Below are 19473 nucleotides of genomic sequence, written 5' to 3'. Positions count from 1 at the left end.
TGAGGATAGAACCCTAACATAAAGATAGCTGTTACTGGATCCCACTGCTGGTATGGATGCTGTGTACTACTTGGAATCATCAGAAAATCTACCATAATATAGGCTATAAGCTCTAAATGTTGAACTTCTAGCTTCAAGAACTATATGATATAGAACTTTTAAGCACAAACCCACAAATTCTTTGAATCACAAGGAATACAAAGTCTCATAAGTACATTCTCTTTGATGTATTACTAACAATCAAAGTAAAGGTAAAAATATTAGAAGGGACTACAGTCTAGAGGTTTATGCAAAATTGGAAACAAGAAGACTGTTTGAGGGAATGAACTGATCTCACAGGTGACTCTACCATAGAAGGAACTCCAGGGAAAATGATAATCTGTTCCTCTGAGATGAATCCAAGTATACACAGAACCAGAGTCATTAATGAAAACTGGGGCTATTATTTAGCAAATGGATTTTTTTAACATCTCAAAATAAACACCTAAAAAGATTTTTTTAATGAAAACACCAAAATGAACGTCCTTTAAAAATGAACATTTTACCCTAATGAGGAAATCTGCTAGAGAGGAGGAATATATTGGCCAACTTACAAAATTTTCACAATTTTGTGGCACTTGCACTTTCACCCAATGACTCCAATTCTGGGAATTTACCCTATGGATATACTTCACACATGAAAAATGATTCCTGCATAAGATTACTCAGTGCAGCATTTTTTTTACAAGAGTAAAATATTAGAAATAACCTAAATTAACATAAACATAGGGCTTGTTAAATAAATCATGTTACATCCATAACTTGTAATACTATGCAGATAATAAAAATGAATGAGAGAGTTCTTTCTGTACTGATATGGATAGATCTCCAAGACATACTGTTAAGTGTAAAAAGCAAAGACAATTTTTATGTTACTATTTCTGTAAAAGAAAAAAGAGGAAAAAAAGAATATAGATATTTTTTAAAAATTTTCTGAAAGAATCATCAAAAAACTGACAATAATAGTTTCCTTTCTGGGCAGACAAAAGAAGGAATGGGAAGAAGGGAGAGGGAGACAATATATCTTCATATACTTTTTGATATTTCCACAATATACTTCTTTTCAAAAAAATGAATAATTCTAAAAAAACTGTTAGAAAACTTCCAAAACCTTTCAAAGAGTTATGTAGTTGAGGGGTGCCTGGCTGGCTCAGTCAGTTAAGCATCTAACTCTTGATTTCGATTCAGGTCATGATCTCAGGGTTGTGAGATCAAGCCCCATGTTGGGCTCCGTACTGGGTGTGGAGCCTGCTTAGATTCTCTTTCTCCCTCTCCCTTTTCCCCTCCCCCAACAAACAAATATTAAAAAAAAAAAAAAAAATTCTCAGAGCATCCATTTAACACAGAGCGTTACGAAAGACTTACACTGACTGAAATTTGCTTGACCATGTTCCAGAAAGGTGTAGAGCTGCAAAACAAGTTGTGGGCAGCCTTCCAGGTAGGTCTCAAATAGCCTGAGCATGCTCAAATCAGTCATTCTATCTATAACTTCTTTATGTGGATCAATTTGTTCTTCCATAAAGTTATCAGTTTTGCTGCTATTTTTGAAAGCCACATGATAACCCTTTTTCAAGGCAAACCAATACCTGTAAACACAAACATTTATCTTCAGTAAAATATTCTTTATAACATGTTAATATACATAATAATTTTGGAAAAATTAACGTGTTTAATACAGAATTTTCTAGGGTGCCTGGGTGGCTCAGTTGGTTAAGCGTCTGACTTCATTTAGCTCAGGTCATAATCTCAGGGTCCTGGGATCAAACCCCATTTCAGGCTCCTTGCTCAGAGGGGAATCTGCTTGTCCCTCTGCTCCTCCCCCCACTCATGCGCACATGCACGTACTTTCTAACAAATAAAATCTTTTAAAAAAAATACAGAATTTTCCCACAAACTTTCTCCACTGCAAATTTCTTTCAACTCTGTGAATATCTCCTTGTAGCTTTATTGCAATTCAAACTCCATAAACTTTGGGGCACCTGAGTGGCTAAGTCAGTACAGCGGCTGCCTTTGGCTCAGGTCATGATCCTGAGGTCCTGGGATCGAACCCCACATTGGGCACCCTGCTCAGCAGAGAGTCTGCTTCTCCTTCTCCCTCTTCCTCTGACCCTCCTCCCTCCTCATGGTGCTGCCTCTCTCTCAAATGAATAAAAAACCTTAAAAAAAAAAAAAAAACACTCCATAAACTTCAATTGCATATTTGATAGGCACTGTATGCTAGCACTGTTAAACATACATGATCTCAATTCATCTTCATAGTAATTATGTGAGATGAGTAGGTATCATTCCAACTTCAGATGAGAAAACTAAGGATGAGAATGGTAGTGATTAACTAAAAGTAAAGGGCAGACCAAGACTCCAAACCTAGATCTTATAATTCCTAGTCTCAACCACTACTTTCTGAAAGACAAACTGCAATTTTCAATTCATGCAAGTTATCTTTTTTTTTTAAGTCAAGTTTTTCATGCAAGTTATCTTAACTACAAGACAGATACATGCTCTTAAAATGTCAAAGTTGAAGATGAGACTGAACCGAGCAAACAATTACTCAATATCTACAAGGTGCTAGGCTCTTTGACCATTACCATCCTAGAAAATACGTAATTTCTCAAAGGCTTTTAAAACACCTTTGCTCAGGCTCTTCTTTTTAAAGAATTTTAAAATGAACATGAGTTATCATCATACAAGTAAAACTAATAATAAAACATATTGAGACACTTATTTGAAGAAATTTGGGGCTAGCAAAAAGGCAACAAGGATTCTAGCCCAAAGTTTATCAAAACTCTTTATTCCTCAGTTTCCTCATATAAAAATAAGAGCAGTGATATATAGCTTGTTTCAGTCGGCCCCTTCTGTCAACGTTTCCCATTTCAGTAAATGGTACGAACATTTACCATGTCGCTCAGACCAAAAACATGGAAATAATTTCCAACTCCTTTATTTTTTCTCATACCCTAAAAAAATTCTTCAGCAGATTCTCTTGGTTCTTCAAATATATCCAAATCTGAACACATCACACATCATCACTTCCGCTGCCTCAATCCTAATTTAAACAGCCAACATCTCTGGTCTAGATTACTTCAACAGCCTCATAACTGGTCTCCAATTCTATTCCTGCTCCCTATGCATCCTATTCTGTACATAGCATCTAGACTGAACCTGTTAAACATAATTCAGATGTCACTCTGCTGAAAATGTTCCAATGAACATTTTGTTCCATCAAACTTAGAATACAACCCAAAGTCCTTACCATATTTTAAAAGGCCCTTCATAATCTGCCTCACATACACTACCCCCACTACCTTTCCATCTCATTTTTCTAGCACTTCCAATATACACTTCTTACTGTTTTTCCCAACTTAAAGGCTTTTGTCTTTGCTACTCCATCTGCCTGGAACTCTTCTGGGTCTGATGTGGTAGATGTTGGTCCAGAAAGTTCTGCACATGCATGGCACCATCTCCCATGAACACCCATAGGAGGGCATGCCTGATCTCTACTTCTACAGAGATTCTGAAGAGATTGAAAAAAAAAAAAGAGCAGGCTGCTGCTAAAAAGGCTGTGACCAAGGAGAAATTTCAGGGTGAATGGACTGCCCCAGCTCCTGAGTTCACCACTACTCAACCTAAAGTAGCTGACTGGTCTAAAGGTATGCAGGTGCCCTTGGTGCCTATTCAGCAGTTCCCTACTGAAGACTGGAGCGTTCAGCCGGCCACTGAAGACTGGTCTGCAGCTTCAACTGCTCAGGCGACTGAATGGGTAGGAAAAACCACTGAGTAGTCTTAAGCTGCTCTTCCACAAACTCTTAAACAAAATGGAAATAAGGCTGACAGTAATTAAACAGTTTCTTATAAAAATGAAAATTTAAGTGGTGCCTGGGTGGCTCAGTCAGTTGAGCATCGAACTCTTGATTTCTCCTCAGGTCATGATCTCAGGGTCATAGGATCGAGCCCCGCATGAGGCTCTGCACTCAGCACAGTGTCTGCTTGACCCTCTCCCTCCCCGCACTGTGCATGCATGGTCTCTCTCTCGCTCTCTCTTAAATAAATGAGTAATCTTTAAAAAAAAATAGAAAATTAAAAAAATTTTTAAAAAACAAAATTTACAAATTTACTCAACTTCATTCAGGTATCTACTCAAATGCCACTTCCTCACAGAAGTCTTTCCAGATCACATCATCTAAAGTAGTACTACTCTCCATCATATTCTCTTTATCCTGTGTTTTTTTCATCACCACTTGACGTATTACTTATTTTTATCTTTACCTCCTCACAAAAATGAAATCTACATGAAAGCAGGGACTTTGTTTTGTTTTGCTAATCAACTAGAACAATAGCTGGTACATAGTAGGTTTTTAGGAAATATTTACTGAATGAATTAGTAAATGAAAGCTCATATTTCTTCCGTAAAGAGACAGTAGATAGGAAAGAACTTTGAAAAGCTGGAAGTAAAACACAAATATAAGATACTCCTATCGTAAACAAGATATATACATACATGGATATACAAAGATTCATTATGTGGCAAACAGAAGTATGTTTTTCGGGGAAGTGGGTAGGGGAATGGGGTAATTGGGTGATGGGCATTAAGGAGGGCACTTGATATAATGAGCACTGGGTGTTATATGCAACTGATGAATCACTAAATTCTACCCCTGGAACTAATAATATAGTATATGTTAACTAAATTGAATATAAATTTTAAAAAATTTTTAAGAAGGATATTTTTATCACAGTTTTAAATAACATGGTCTATTATATTCATTGTGGGCTAGATGCCAAGGCAGAAAGCCTACAAAAATGATGGTGTCCATTTTCAATGACCTTACAACCTAATAGGAAGGTCAAGCCTGTAAACTATTAGCTGTAATACAAGGCAGAAGAAATAACTACTCAATAGAAATGTAAATACTCTCGTAAAAGTACAAAATAAAAAAATGATGAACACTCCCTAGAATTTATAGGTGAGATTTACAGGGAAAGTTGTGTTTGAGTCTTTTCTGGGTATCTGGCACAATAGGAAGTTCTCATATGTATATTATATAATACTATTATGTAATACAATATCATGTTCCTGTTCCTAAAGTAGATTATAAACTTTTCACAAATATTAACAGGTACATACCCACAGCATAGAGTGGGAGAGGTAGCAAAGCATAGTGGCTAGGAGTACAAATTCTAATACAGCCAGAATGCCTGAGTTCAAACCCCAGCTCCATCACTTCCTAGCTTAACCTCTCTGCTCCTGAGTGTCCTCATCTGAAAAGTGGAAGCATTCATCATATCCACCTCATTGAATTGTGGTGAAGAAATTTAATACACGTAAACTGCTTAGACCAGTACCTGGCACATGTTAAGTACCATATGGGTGACTATTAAACAAACAAAAAAAATAGCTGTTTATAGATGTTCACATTAACACTTTCAGTAACTTTAGGGAGCAATTTTTCCAATTCTGTAGCAATTAATGGAAAATCAATACAAAGTTCTGCTTATCTAAAGGATAACTTCATGGGAAAGGGGAGTATGAATATAATTTTTTAGTCAGTAAGATATTGTTTCAGTTTTATGGAACAAATGATTAAGAAGCCAAAGGAAAAAAAAACAAGGGCGCTTTCTTAAATTTTGTCACAACATATTCTTTTATTTGAGATAAAAAGGCACCAGCTTCCACTATTGATGGGTTACTTTATATCAGGCTAATCCTCCTACTGATGACAGTGATAAATTCTAGACAAAACATAAAAGAGAACAAAGCACAGAAGAGGAACCAAAAGTAAGAAGAAACAAGAGGGCATTCAATCCTTGAAAAAAGGGCATCATACTGTATGAGATACACATTTATCTGGCCTTTCCTCTGAAGACATCCCATAGCCGAAAGGGCACAAAGCAGATACAGCTCAAGCAGAAAATCAAAATATTACTGGCCCAAAGAATCAAAGGACTGGGTTTGAATCTACCAGAATGGTTAGAAATTAAAGGGGGGGGAAGTCTCAGGAAAGAGGAAGCCACAGAGTAGAGAACACCCAAGTCTGCATATACTCTCCTCTGATACATGGTTGACCCCTTACTATGTTTGTGTGGGATGAGACTCCGAGGAACTGAGGAAAAATTCGCCAGAAAGAACCTAAGCAAAGATTTCAGCAGCTGTCTACCCCAAGGAAGAGTCTAGAGTTTGAGTTCCACCAAATTAGAGGGGCTTGGTTGATACTTCAGGCATTCCACCGAAACCCCAAAAGAGGCATGTTTTAGGAGTAAAGACCATATTTCAGGTCTGAGAGATTTTTCCTTGAACTAAGAACAAAATCAAAATACACCTTCCCTAACAAAACCTAAACCAAGCCTCTGTAACACAACAAGGTAATTTGCCAATAATTTAACATCTGCTTTTTCTTCAGTGGAAGATAACAGAAACTAGTCTCTACAAAATCTCAATCACAATGTCCACTACACAATAAAAAATAACTTGACATGCAAATAAACAGGGAAATGTGAGTTATACAGACGAAAATCATTTAGCAAAAAACATCAGTTAATAGAAGCATACCCATAGATGACTCAGATGTTGAAATTAGCAAACAAACTAAAGCACAGAGAAAAAAACTGGGGAAAAAGAGTCACAGAATCTCGATAACACAGGTGTACACAAGTCCCAAAAGAAAAAGAGTGAGATGATGGGGAAAAAAAAAAAAAAATTACTTGACAAAATATTTGTAAATAAATAGCCAAAAATATTTTCTAAATTTGATCAAAAACAACATACAGATCCAAAAAGTTCAAAGAACCCAAACAGTAAAAATACAAACAAAACCATACATAGGCCCATCATACTCAAATTGCTGAGAATTCAGTATAAAAAGAAAATCTCAAAAATAGAGAAAAAAGATACAGTCCATCCTGGGAAACAAAAAGAATGTTAACTGACTTCTCACCAAAAACAACAAAAGCCAGAAGATGACAATATCAGTAGTCACGCAAAATGTAAATGGATTAAACACTTCAACTGAATGAGACTGTCAAACTGGATAAAAAAAATCAAGATTCACTTCTGGTGCTTTGCAAGAGACTCTCTTTAAACTCTTTGTTTTTGATCAAATTTCAAACAGATAGTTTGAAAGGAAATTACCAAAAATTGTTGGTATGGTTATATTAATATCTCAGACAAAAGAGACTTCAAATCAAGGAATATTACCAGGGATAAGGAGGGTCATGTCATAACGATGTATAAGAATCAATTCTTCATGAAGACATCTGTATGTACCTAATAATGGAGCTTTAAGATACAGGAAGCAAAAATTGTCAAAAATAAAAGGAGAAAAAGACAAATCCATAATCTTAGTTGAGGATTTTAACACTTATCTCTCTCAGCAATTGAAAGAAAAACAAGGCCAAAAAAAATATATCAGTAAGGATATAGAAGATTTTAATAACACTATCAGCTTAATCATCCTAATTTACATGTATAGAACACTACATTCAACAATGGCAAATTATAAATTCTTTTCAAATGCACATGGAATATTCACCAAGTCGGACTATGTGCTGGGCCTTAGAACAAATCTCAGTAAATTTAAGAAGGGTATAATCATACAAAGTATGTTCTCTGACCAAAACAAAATTAAATGAGACATCATCAACAATAAGATATCTAGGAAAATCCCCAAATATTTAGAATTTGTGGTAAAAGGTCCAGATCCTAAAGTTTCATAAATACTGCAACCTAGGAAATCTGAACATTACTAAAAGACCTCTCTCTAAAGAGTTTCAGATAGAAAATAAGAAAGACAGTCCAACTGTTTAATGCCCATTTAAGAAACTCTAAAAAGAAAGAAGGAAGAATCTGTGAGAAAAGGAGATTCATCTCCCATTGTACTCTATTTTATACAATTTGAACTTTTTTTTACAATGTGTTTAAAAGGAGCAAAAATAACACCCATATTTTAAATAATTCAAATGTCTTTCATATACCCATCAAAAGGAAAGTCTCCTTTGGCAAAGAAAAAGGTTTTATCACAAATCATACATAAAATGGAAATGCAAAAGTGTCATCTAATTTATATTCTGGAAAATGAAACGTTCTTCTCCACAGACCCCTGAGCAGTAACCGCGTACTTAGTAAGAACAGGCACTTATATCTAATAAATAATTCATGTTGATATTCCTTGTCTTTCATCTACCAACACAAACTCAATTTAGCTATCCTATAGAGAAATGAATCCATAATTTAGTATATCTCAAGTTTTTCTATACTTAGTCTGCACAATCCCTAAGATAATTTGGCCCATTTTTACTGTTTTAAGTCTTGCTTATTTCTCGCTATTTGTCTCAGTATTCTGTCACTTCCTACACTAACATACAAAGATAAAGAAAAAGAAAGACAAAAAGAAGGAAGTGTCTTTGTTTATCTAGCTGGCATTTTTCACTAATAGCCAACCTAATTCAATTTTTCCTTTTTCCTTTTCTCTAATTATTTGAACAGGCAAAATAGTCACATAATGCAAAAATCAAAAAGTTATTCACTGAAAAAACTTCATCCCACTCCTATGACCCAACTACGCAGGTTTCATGCTCCCCAATGACCACAAGAATTCACTGTTAGTAGTTTCATGTGTACCCTTCTAGAGTTTGTTTATGCATATGCAAGCAAGATTATAACCAAGTATATAAGCCTTTCACCGCCTTCTTTTACACAGATTGTAGCATATCATAACCACTGTCTGCACCTGTCTTTTCACTTAAAAATACTTCTTAGACAGTTTCTTCAACAAATGGTGTTGGAATAACTGAACAGCAACATGCAAAAGAATGAAACTGGACCACTTTCTCACATAATACACAAAAACAAATTCAAAACAGATTAAAGACATAATTGTGAGACAGGTATCTATCAAAATTCTAGAGGAGAACACAGGGAGTAACCTCTTTGACATCAGCCATAGCAACTTCTTTCTAGATATATCTCCAGAGGCAAGGGAAACAAAGGCAAAAATAAACTATTGGGACTTCATCAAAATAAAAAGCTTCTGCACAGCGAAGGCAACAATCAACAAAACTAAAAGGCAGCCTACGGAATGGGAGAAGATATGTGCAAATGACATATCTGATAAAGGGTTAGTATGCAAAATACATAAAGAACTTATCAAACTCAACACCCAAAAAAACAACTAATACAATTTAAAAATGGGCAAAAGACATGAATAGACATTTCTGCAAAGAAGACATCCATGCCTAACAGACACATGAAAAGACGCTCAACATCACTCACCACCAGGGAAATAAAAACTACAATGATTTCACCTCACACCAGTCAGAATGGCTAAAATTAATAACACAGGAAACAGGCGTTGGTGAGGATATGGAGAAAGGGGAACCCTCTTACACTACTGGTAGGAATGCAAACTGGTACAGCCATTCTGGAAAACAGTATGGAGGTTCCTCAAAAAGGTAAAAATGGAACTACCTTACAACCCAGCAATTACACTACTAGGTATTTACCCAAAGGATATAAAAACACTGATTCGAAAGGACACATGCACCCCGATGTTTACAGCAGCACTATCAACAATAGCCAAATTATGGAAAAAGCCCAAATGTATATACACATATACATACAATGGAATATTACTTGGCCATCAAAAAGAATGAAATCTTGCCATTTGCCACAACATGGATAGAGCTAGAGTATTAGGCTAAGTGAAATAAGTCAGTCAGAGGAAGACAAATACCATATGATTTCATTCATATGTGGAATTTAAGAAACAAAACAAATGAACATGGGCAGAAAAAAAAGAGAGGCAAGCCAAGAAACAGACTCTTAGCTATAGAGAACCAACTAATGGTTACTGGAGGGGAGGTGGGCAAGGGGGATGGGTTAAACAGCTGATGGGTATTAAGGAGGGCACTTGTGATGAGCACTGGGTGTTATATATAAGTGATGAATCACTAAATTCTATACCTGAAACTAATATTACACTGTATGTTAACTAGTTGAAATTTAAATAAAAACTTGGACAGAAAAAAAATACATCTTGGAGATCTTTCCATTTCAGTACATAAAGTACTTAACATTCTTTGTAATAGCTATGTATGCCATTGCCTTGGATATACCATAAACTCTACCAGCAGACATTTAAACTGTTTCCATTTTTTCACTTTTACAAAAAAATTGCTATGACTGAAAAATTGTGTACATATGTCATTTTACATGTATGCAAGTATGATAAATTCCCAGAAAAGAAACCTCTGGCCTGAAAGTATATGCATCTGAAATATAATCAAACTGCCCTCCACAGGGATTGTACCAATCTATACTACCATCAACAAAGTATGAGAGACCTGCTTTCCCATGCCTTTCCAAGAGAGTATACTATCACCTGGATTTTTGCCAATCTGGCAAGTGACAATATATCAGTGAAATTTTAATTAACATTTTTTAAAATTATGAACAAGGCTTAGCTTCTTTCACACAATTTAAAAGCCACTTGCATTTCCTTTTTAATGCACTACCTTATTCTTTTCCCACTCTTCTACTGAAAATTCCCATTTTTTATTCTATTTCTAATATATGTGTCTTTTACTTTTGACTTTAGAAGCTCTTTAAATATTAGAAAACTAGCCCTTTGTTGGTTATAAGTTGCAAATGTTTTTCCCTGTTAATGTTGCTTTGCTTTTTGCTTTGCTTTTGTTTTTGTTTACTTGGGGAATTTCTGCTTTTGTTTATTGACATGGATTTTTTATAGGTCAAATCTATAATTTTTATAGTTTATGGGTTTTGAGTTATGGTTAGAAAATCTTTCCTGATTCCACGGTTATAAAGGAATTCTCCCATGTTTTCTTATAGTACTTTTTTTTTTTTTTTGCTTTTTTATATTAAATATTTGATTCAGTTGGAATTTATCCTGGGGTTTGGTACCTTACCTGGAAGTATAATCCATAACATGCAATCTTAAATTATCCCAACTCTGAAGTTAATCAAAACTTTATTGTTCTTATGCTGCATATACTTGCTATTATTTCCTCTTACTTCTATTCTGGTGTGTATTTCTACAATCTGTGGTCTTTATATGGCATACAGACAAAAAATTCTTTTCTTATCCTTGTGGTTTGAATTTAGAGGGGTGGGGGAGTAGGGCTACTCTGAAAACAAAACTCTTCCAATTTATCCTTTCAGATGTTCTGTCTAGGAGGAATTAGAACCCATATTTTGTCACATTAAGACTGGGAGGCTGAAGACATAAACTGCAACATTTTAAAGTTTTCCCAATACCCAACTCTATGTTTCTATCAAGCTATTTCTAAAGATTTCACCTTCATCACAGAATAGGCTAAACCCTTTTCAAGATCATGTGCTATGCTAGGGTATGGGCTTAGCCTGACTTGCATATGAAGGTCCAATTATAATTTACATAGGCTTTTTTTCCCCAAATTGCTACCCAGTTGTTCCAACATAACTAAATTACAGAGCAAAAAATCATTAAGAATGTAAAATCTCTATATGACACTATCAACTACATTTACTAAATTTCATTTATAGAATACTACAACAAACAACCACAGAACATATATTTCAATTATATATGAAATCATAAAGATGGACCATATGTTGGGCAATAAAACGAACCAAAATAAATGACAAGAGATTGAAATGTTAAAAGTATGTTAGCTGATCATAACGGAATTAATTAGAGATCAATATCAAAATATCTACAAAGGACGTGAACACCTGAAAAATTTTTTAAATACACCCTAACACTTGGGTGTAAGATGAAATCACAAAGAAGGAACAACCATTTTTTGAACTGATGGATAATGATGTGTTGTGTTTTTACATCATTGTGTTTATTTAAAAACACAACATATCGGGGCGCCTGGGTGGCTCAGTCATTAAGCGTCTGCCTTCGGCTCAGGTCATGATCCCAGGGTCCTGGGATCGAGCCCCGCATCAGGCTCCCTGCTCCGCAGGAGGCCTGCTTCTCCCTCTCCCACTCCACTTACTTGTGTTCCCTCTCTCGCTGTGTCTCTCTCTGTCAAATAAATAAATAAAAATCTTTAAAAAAAAAAAAAAACACAACATATCAAAATGTCTGGAATATAGCTAATTCAAGGGTTTGGAAAATTTTTATAGCTTAAATGCTTTTATTAGAAAAGAAGGAAGGGTTAATAGTAATAATATAGGTTTCCATAGAAATGAAGTAGAAAAAAGAAAGTAAGCTCTAAGTATATAGAAAGAAGAAAATACAGATAAAAGCAAAAAATGAAATAAGAGACAAGGAATAGAAAAAAATTAACAAAGCCAAAATTTGGTTCTTTGAAAAGGCTTAAGAAGAAATTGATAAACCTCAAACAAGATTGCTGAGGAGTAGGGAGGAGAAAGAAGGTTAGAGAATACAAAATGCCAATATCAAGAATAAAAAAGGTGACATCACTAAAGATCCTATAGAGATCAAAACTATAACAAGGGAATATCAGGAACAACTTTATACCAATAAACTGAACAACTCTGACAAAATGAAAAAATTTCCTGAAAAACACAACTTACTAATACTGACAAAAAATCAAATAGAAAATCTGAATAGATCTGTATCAAAGAAATCTAATTTGTTCTCAAAAATCTACATGTTAACTCCATCCAATTCACTTGTTCAAACAAGTATGGAAGAAATGTGATGTGACCCTACAGGTCACATCAAACTTAATGGTAAAACATTCAACACTTTATCCCTGAGATCAGGAACAAACTGAAAATGTCGCTGTCATCACATCTCTTCAACATTTTACTGGAAGACCTAGAGAGAGAGAATGAGGTAAGACAAAAAAAAATAAAAGGAATAAATTTTTTTTTTTTAAAGATTTTATTTAGGGACTCCTGGGTGGCTCAGTCTGTTAAGCGTCTGCCTTTGGCTCAGGTCATGAGCCCGGGGTCCTGGGATCGAGCCCCACGTCAGGCTCCTTGCTCGGGGGAAAGCCTGCTTCTCCCTCTCCCTCTACCCCTGCTTGTGTTCCCTCTCTCACTGTCTCTCTGTCAAATAAATAAATAAAATCTTTAAAAAATAATAATAAAAATGTAAAAATAAGTACAAATGAAGAATAAAATCATAATCATCTCAAAAGATGCAGAAAGAGCATTTGACAAAGTACAACATCCATTCATGATAAAAACTCTAACAAAGTGGGCATAAAGGGAACATACCTCAACATAATGAAAACCATATATGACAAACCCAAAGCTAACATCATACTCAATAGTGAAAAACTGAGAGCTTTTCCTCTAAGATCAGGAACAAGACAAGATATCCACTCTCATCACTTCTATTCAACATATTACCAGAAGTCCTAGCCACAGCAACCAGACAAGAAAAAAGAAGTAAAAGGCATCCAGATTGGTAAGAAAAAAGTAAAACTGTCACTACTTGCAGATGACATGATATTATATATAAAAACCCTAAAGACTCCACCAAAAAACTATGAGAACCAATAAATGAATTCAGTAAAGTTGCAGGATACAAAATCAACATACAGAAATGTGTTGCATTTCTACACACTAACAACAAACTAGCAGGAAGAGTAATTTTTTTTAAAAAAATCCCATTTACAACTGCATCAAACAGAATAAAGTACCTAAATAAAATTTAGCCAAGGAGGTGAATTTAACCTTTACTCTAAAAACTATAAGACATTGAAGAAAACACAATGGAAAGATATTCCATGCTTGTGGACTGAAAGAACAAATATTGTTAAAATGTCCATATTACCCAAGCAATCTAAAGATTCAGTGCAATTCCTATCAAAATACCAACCATATTTTTCACAGAACTAAAACAAATAATCCTAAAATGTGTATGGAACCACAAAGGCTCCTGAATAGCCAAAGCAATCTTAAGAAAGAACAAAGTTGGAGGCACCACAATCCCAGGTTTCAAAAAAAACAATAGAACAGATCAATGAAACCAGGAGCTGGTTCGTTGAAAGAATTAACAAAATTGATAAATGCATAGCCAGACTTATCAAAAAGAAAAGATAAAGGACCCAAGTAAATAAAATCACAAATGAAAGAGGAGAGATAACAACCAACACCAAAGAAATACAATTATTAGGGAGCGGAGCAAGATGACGGAGGAGTAGGAGACCTGGATTTCGTCTCCTCTCAGGAATTCAGCTGGATAGGGATCGAACCATTCTGAACACCTACAAACTCAATAGGAGATCAAAGAAAAGAATAGCAACAACTCTCTCATCAGAAAAGCGACCACTTTCTGGAAGGTAGGACGTGCGGAGAAGTGAATCCGAGGCGATATTCGGGAAGATAGACGGCGGGGGAGGGGCCTCCGTCGGCCGCTTCTGGCAACTGATAGAACCACGGAGCACAAAATCGGAACTTTTAAAAGTCTGGGGCGCCTGGGTGGCTCAGTTGGTTAAGCAACTGCCTTCAGCTCAGGTCATGATTCTGGAGTTCCGGGATCGAGTCCCACATCGGGCTCCCTGCTCAGTGAGGAGCCTGCTTCTCCCTCCGGCCCTCCCCCCTCTCATGTACTCTCTCTCATTCTCGCTCTCTCAAATGAATAAATAAATCTTAAAAAAAAAAAAAAAAGTCTGTCCGCTGAGGGACGTCACTCTGGTGGCTAAGCGGGGGGTGGAACCCTCCGGGACAGTGTGGTCTCAGGACCCTCGGGGTCACAGAAAGACCGGGGGTGCCTGAGTGTGGCAGAGCTCCCAGGTATCGGAGCAGGGAAGCCGACTGCAGAGGCGGAGCCCAGGCACGGGCTCTCAGCTCGGGGTTGCCATAAACTGGGATCCGCGGCACAGTCGGGCCACTGCTCCTCCAGCAGGGACCCAACAAGCGGCAGATCCGGGGAGACTCACCTTCCTCCCCCAGGAGGAGCCGCGCGGGAGTGCACTGCAGGTATCTGCTGGGTTTGGAGACTCCACACGGGGTCGGGTGCCAGAGATAGAAATGTGCGGTCACAGGCCGGGTGAGCACGGAGTGCAGCCAGAGACCGGGGAAACGGGAGTGACTGACGGCTTTTCTCTGGGGGCTCACTGAGGAGCGGGTCCCCGAGTTCTCAGCTCCTCCGGGGCAGAGATTGGGAGGCCGCCATTTTCACTCTCCGCCTCCAAACCTGCACGGAAAGCTCGCAGGGAACAAAAGCTCCGGAGAGCAAACCTGAGCAGATGACTTAGCCAGGAGGGGGCAAGGGCGGGGCAATTCCGCCTCCGGCAAAGACATTTGGAAACCACGGCAACAGGCCCCTCCCCAGAAGATCAGCGAGAACAGCCAGCCAAGACCAAGTTTACCGATCAATGAGAACGGCAGAACTCCAGCGCTAGGGGAATAATGCACATAGAATTCATGGCTTTTCCCCATGATTCTTTAGTCTTTCAAAGTTAATTTTTTTTAACTGTCTTTTTTTTTTTTTGAATTTTTCTTTTTCCCTTTTTCAACCAACATCTTATCAATCCCTTTTTTAAAAAAACATTTTTATTTTTCATTTTTAGAGTCATATTCTATCCCTTCATAGTAGTTACCTGTATTTTTGGCATATATATATAAGTTGTTCTCTCTTTAAAATTTTGAGATAGTTTCTTCTAACAGATTAAAATATACACTAAATCTCTAGTATATGGTGTTTTCTATTCCCCTGCCTGATCACATTCTCTCCCTTTTTTTTCTTTTTTCTTTTTTTAAATCCTCTTTTTTTTTTTTTTAAAGATTTTATTTATTTATTTGAGAGAGAGAGAATGAGAGAGAGCAAGCACATGAGAGGGGGGAGGGCCAGAGGGAGAAGCAGACTCCCTGCCGAGCAGGGAGCCCGATGCGGGACTCGATCCAGGGACTCCAGGATCATGACCTGAGCCGAAGGCAGTCGCTTAACCAACTGAGCCACCCAGGCGCCCTCTTCTTTCTTTTTTCAAACAACTTCTTATCAATTCCTTTTATAAAATTTTTTATAATTTCCATCTTTACAGTCATATTCCATCCCTTCATCATATCAACCCTTATTTTTGTACATATATAAGTTTTTCTTTCTTTAAAATTTTGGGAGGCACTTTCTTCTAAAAGACCAAAATACACCCCAAATCTAGTGTATGGCACTGATCTATATACCAGCCTGATCATATTTGATCACATTCTGGTTTTTTTGTTGTTGTTTTTGTTTTGTTTTGTTTGTTTTTGTTTTTATCTTTTTCTTTTTCTTTTTTCTCTCTTTCCATTTCTTTTTCCACTACTTCAGGTCTTTTCTGATCTGTTTAGAGTATATTTTCTGGGGACATTGTTACTCTGCTAGCATTTTGTTCTCTCATTAATCTATTCTCCTCTGCACAAAATGACAAGACAGAAAAAATCACCTCAACAAAAAGAACAAGAGGTAGTACCGACTGCCAGGGACCTACTCAATATGGACATTAGTACGATGTCAGATCTAGAGTTCAGAATCATCACTTTAAAGATACTAGCTGGGCTTGAAAAAAATATGGAAGTTATTAGAGAAACCCTTTCTGGAGAAGTAAAAGAACTAAAATCTAACCAAGTAGAAATCAAAAAGGCTATTAATGAGGTGCAATCAAAAATGGGGGCGCTAACTGCTAGGATAAATGAGGCAGAAGAGAGAATCAGTAATATAGAAGACCAAATGATAGAAAATAAAGAAGCTGAGAAAAAGAGAGATAAACAACTACTGGATCACGAGGGCAGAATTTGAGAGATAAGCAATACCATAAGACAAAACAACATTAGAATAATTGGGATCCCAGAAGAAGAAGAAAGAGAGAGAGGGGCAGAAGGTATAATGGAGCAAATTATAGTAGAGAACTTCCCTAATTTGGGGAAGGAAACAGGCATCAAAATCCAGGAAGCACCGAGAACCCCTCCCAAAATCAATAAAAATAGGTCAACACCCCGACATCTAATAGTAAAACTTACGAGTCTCATAGACAAAGAGAAAATCCTGAAAGCAGCTCGGGAGAAGAGATATGTAACCTACAATGGTAGAAACATTAGATTGGCAACAGACCTATCCACAGAGACCTGGCAGGCCAGAAAAAACTGACAGGATATATCAGAGCACTAAATGAGAAAAATATGCAGCCAAGAATACTATATCCAGCTAGGCTGTCATTGAAAATTGAAGGAGAGATAAAAAGCTTCCAGGACAAACAAAAACTAAAGGAATTTGCAAACACAAAACCAGCCCTACAGGAAATCTTGAAAGGGGTCCTCTAAACAAAGAGAGACCCTAAAAGCAAGACAGACCAGAAAGGAACACAGACAATATACGGTAACAGTCACTTTACAGGCAATACAATGGCACTAAATTCCTATCTTTCCATAGTTACCCTGAATGTAAATGGGCTAAATGCCCCAATCAAAAGACACAGGCTATCAGACTGGATTAAAAAACAAGACCCATCGATATGCTGTCTGCAAGAGACTCATTTTAGAACCAAAGACACCCCCAGATTGAAAGTGAGGGGGTGGAAAACCATTTACCATGCTAATGGACACCAAAAGAAAGCTGGGGTGGCAATCCTTATATCAGACAAATTAGATTTTAAACCAAAGACTATAATAAGAGATGAGGAAGAACACTATATCCTACTTAAAGGATCTATCCAACAAGAAGATCTAACAATTGTAAATATCTATGCCCCTAACGTGGGAGCAGCCAATTATATAAGGCAATTAATAACAAAAGCAAAGAAACACATTGACAACAATACAATAATAGTGGGGGACTTTAACACCCCCCTCACTGAAATGGACAGATTGTCTAACCAAAAGATCAACAAGGAAATAAAGATTTTAAATGACACACTGGACCAAATGGACTTCACAGACATATTCAGAACATTCCATCCCAAAGCAACGGAATACACATTCTTCTCTAGTGCCCATGGAACATTCTCCAGAATAGATCACATCCTAGGTTATAAATCAGGTCTCAACCGGTACCAAAAGACTGGGATCATTCCCTGCCTATTTTCAGACCACAATGCTTTGAAACTAGAACTCAATCACAAGAGGAAAGTCGGAAAGAACTCAAATACATGGAGGCTAAAGAGCATCCTACTGAAGAATGAATGGGTTAACCAGGAAATTAAAGAAGAATTTAAAAAATACATGGAAACCAATGAAAATGAAAACACAACCATTCAAAATCTTTGGGATGCAGCAAAGGCAGTCCTAAGAGGAAAGTATATAGCAATACAAGCCTTTCTCAAGAAACAAGAAAGGTCTCAAGTACACAACCTAACCCTACACCTAAAGGAGCTAGAGAAAGAACAGCAAATAAAGCCTAAATCCAGCAGGAGAAGAGAAATAATAAAGATCAGAGCAGAAATCAATGAAATAGAAACTAAAAGAACAGTAGAACAGATCAACAAAACTAGGAGCTGGTTCTTTGAAAGAATTAACAAGATTGATAAACCCCTGGCCAGACTTATCAAAAAGAAAAGAGAAATGACCCAAATCAACAAAATCATGAATGAAAGAGGAGAGATCACAACCAACACCAAAGAAATACAATTATAAGAACATATTATGAGCAACTCTATGCCAGCAAATTAGATAACCTGGAAGAAATGGTGTATTCCTAGAGATGTATCAACTACCAAAACTGAACCAGGAAGAAACAGAAAACCTGAACAGACCTATAACCACTAAGGAAATTGAAGCAGTCATCAAAAATCTCCCAACAAACAAAAGCCCAGGGCCAGATGGCTTCCCAGGGGAATTCTACCAAACATTTCAAGAAGAATTAATACCTATTCTTCTGAAACTGTTCCAAAAAATAGAAATGGAAGGAAAACTTCCAAACTCATTTTATGAGGCCAGCATTACCTTGATCCCAAAACCAGACAAAGACCCCATCAAAAAGGAGAATTACAGACCAATATCCCTGATGAACATGGATGTAAAAATTCTCACCAAAATACTAGCCAATAGGATCCAACAGTACATTAAAAGGATTATTCACCACGACCAAGTGGGATTTATCCCTGGGCTGCAAGGTTGGTTCAACATCCACAAATCAATCAATGTGATACAATACATTAACAAAAGAAAGAACAAGAATCATATGATCCTCTCAATAGATGCAGAAAAAGCTTTTGACAAAGTACAGCATCCTTTCTTGATCAAAACTCTTCAGAGTATAGGCATAGAGGGTACATACCTCAATATCATAAAAGCCATCTATGAAAAACCTACAGCGAATATCATTCTCAATGGGGAAAAACTGAGAACTACCTAGAGCAATGTACACATTCAATGCAATCCCCATCAAAATACCATCCACTTTTTTCAAAGAAATGGAACAAATAATCCTAAAATTTGTATGGAACCAGAAAAGACGCCGCATAGCCAGAGGAATGTTGAAAAAGAAAAGGAAAGCCAGCGGCATCACAATTCCGGACTTCCAGCTCTATTACAAAGCTGTCATC

General features: G+C 36.8%; 1 protein-coding gene across 1 annotated transcript in view; it reads right to left on the bottom strand.

The window, feature by feature from the left end:
• Positions 1-19473, bottom strand: part of XKR9 (XK related 9) — a 45530-nt gene that overhangs the window by 8345 nt on the left and 17712 nt on the right. The window contains exon 2 of the mRNA XM_035011320.1: positions 1405-1625. Within this exon, the coding sequence (XP_034867211.1) occupies positions 1405-1625 (221 nt within the window). The remainder of the gene's footprint in view (positions 1-1404; positions 1626-19473) is intronic.

Source organism: Mirounga leonina, unplaced genomic scaffold (genome assembly GCF_011800145.1).
Source record: "Mirounga leonina isolate KUSES-001 unplaced genomic scaffold, KU_Mleo_1.0 Mir_165, whole genome shotgun sequence".
NCBI lineage: Eukaryota > Metazoa > Chordata > Mammalia > Carnivora > Phocidae > Mirounga > Mirounga leonina.
Note: the sequence above shows the minus strand (reverse complement) of the source record. Positions and strands in the feature narration are given on the sequence as shown.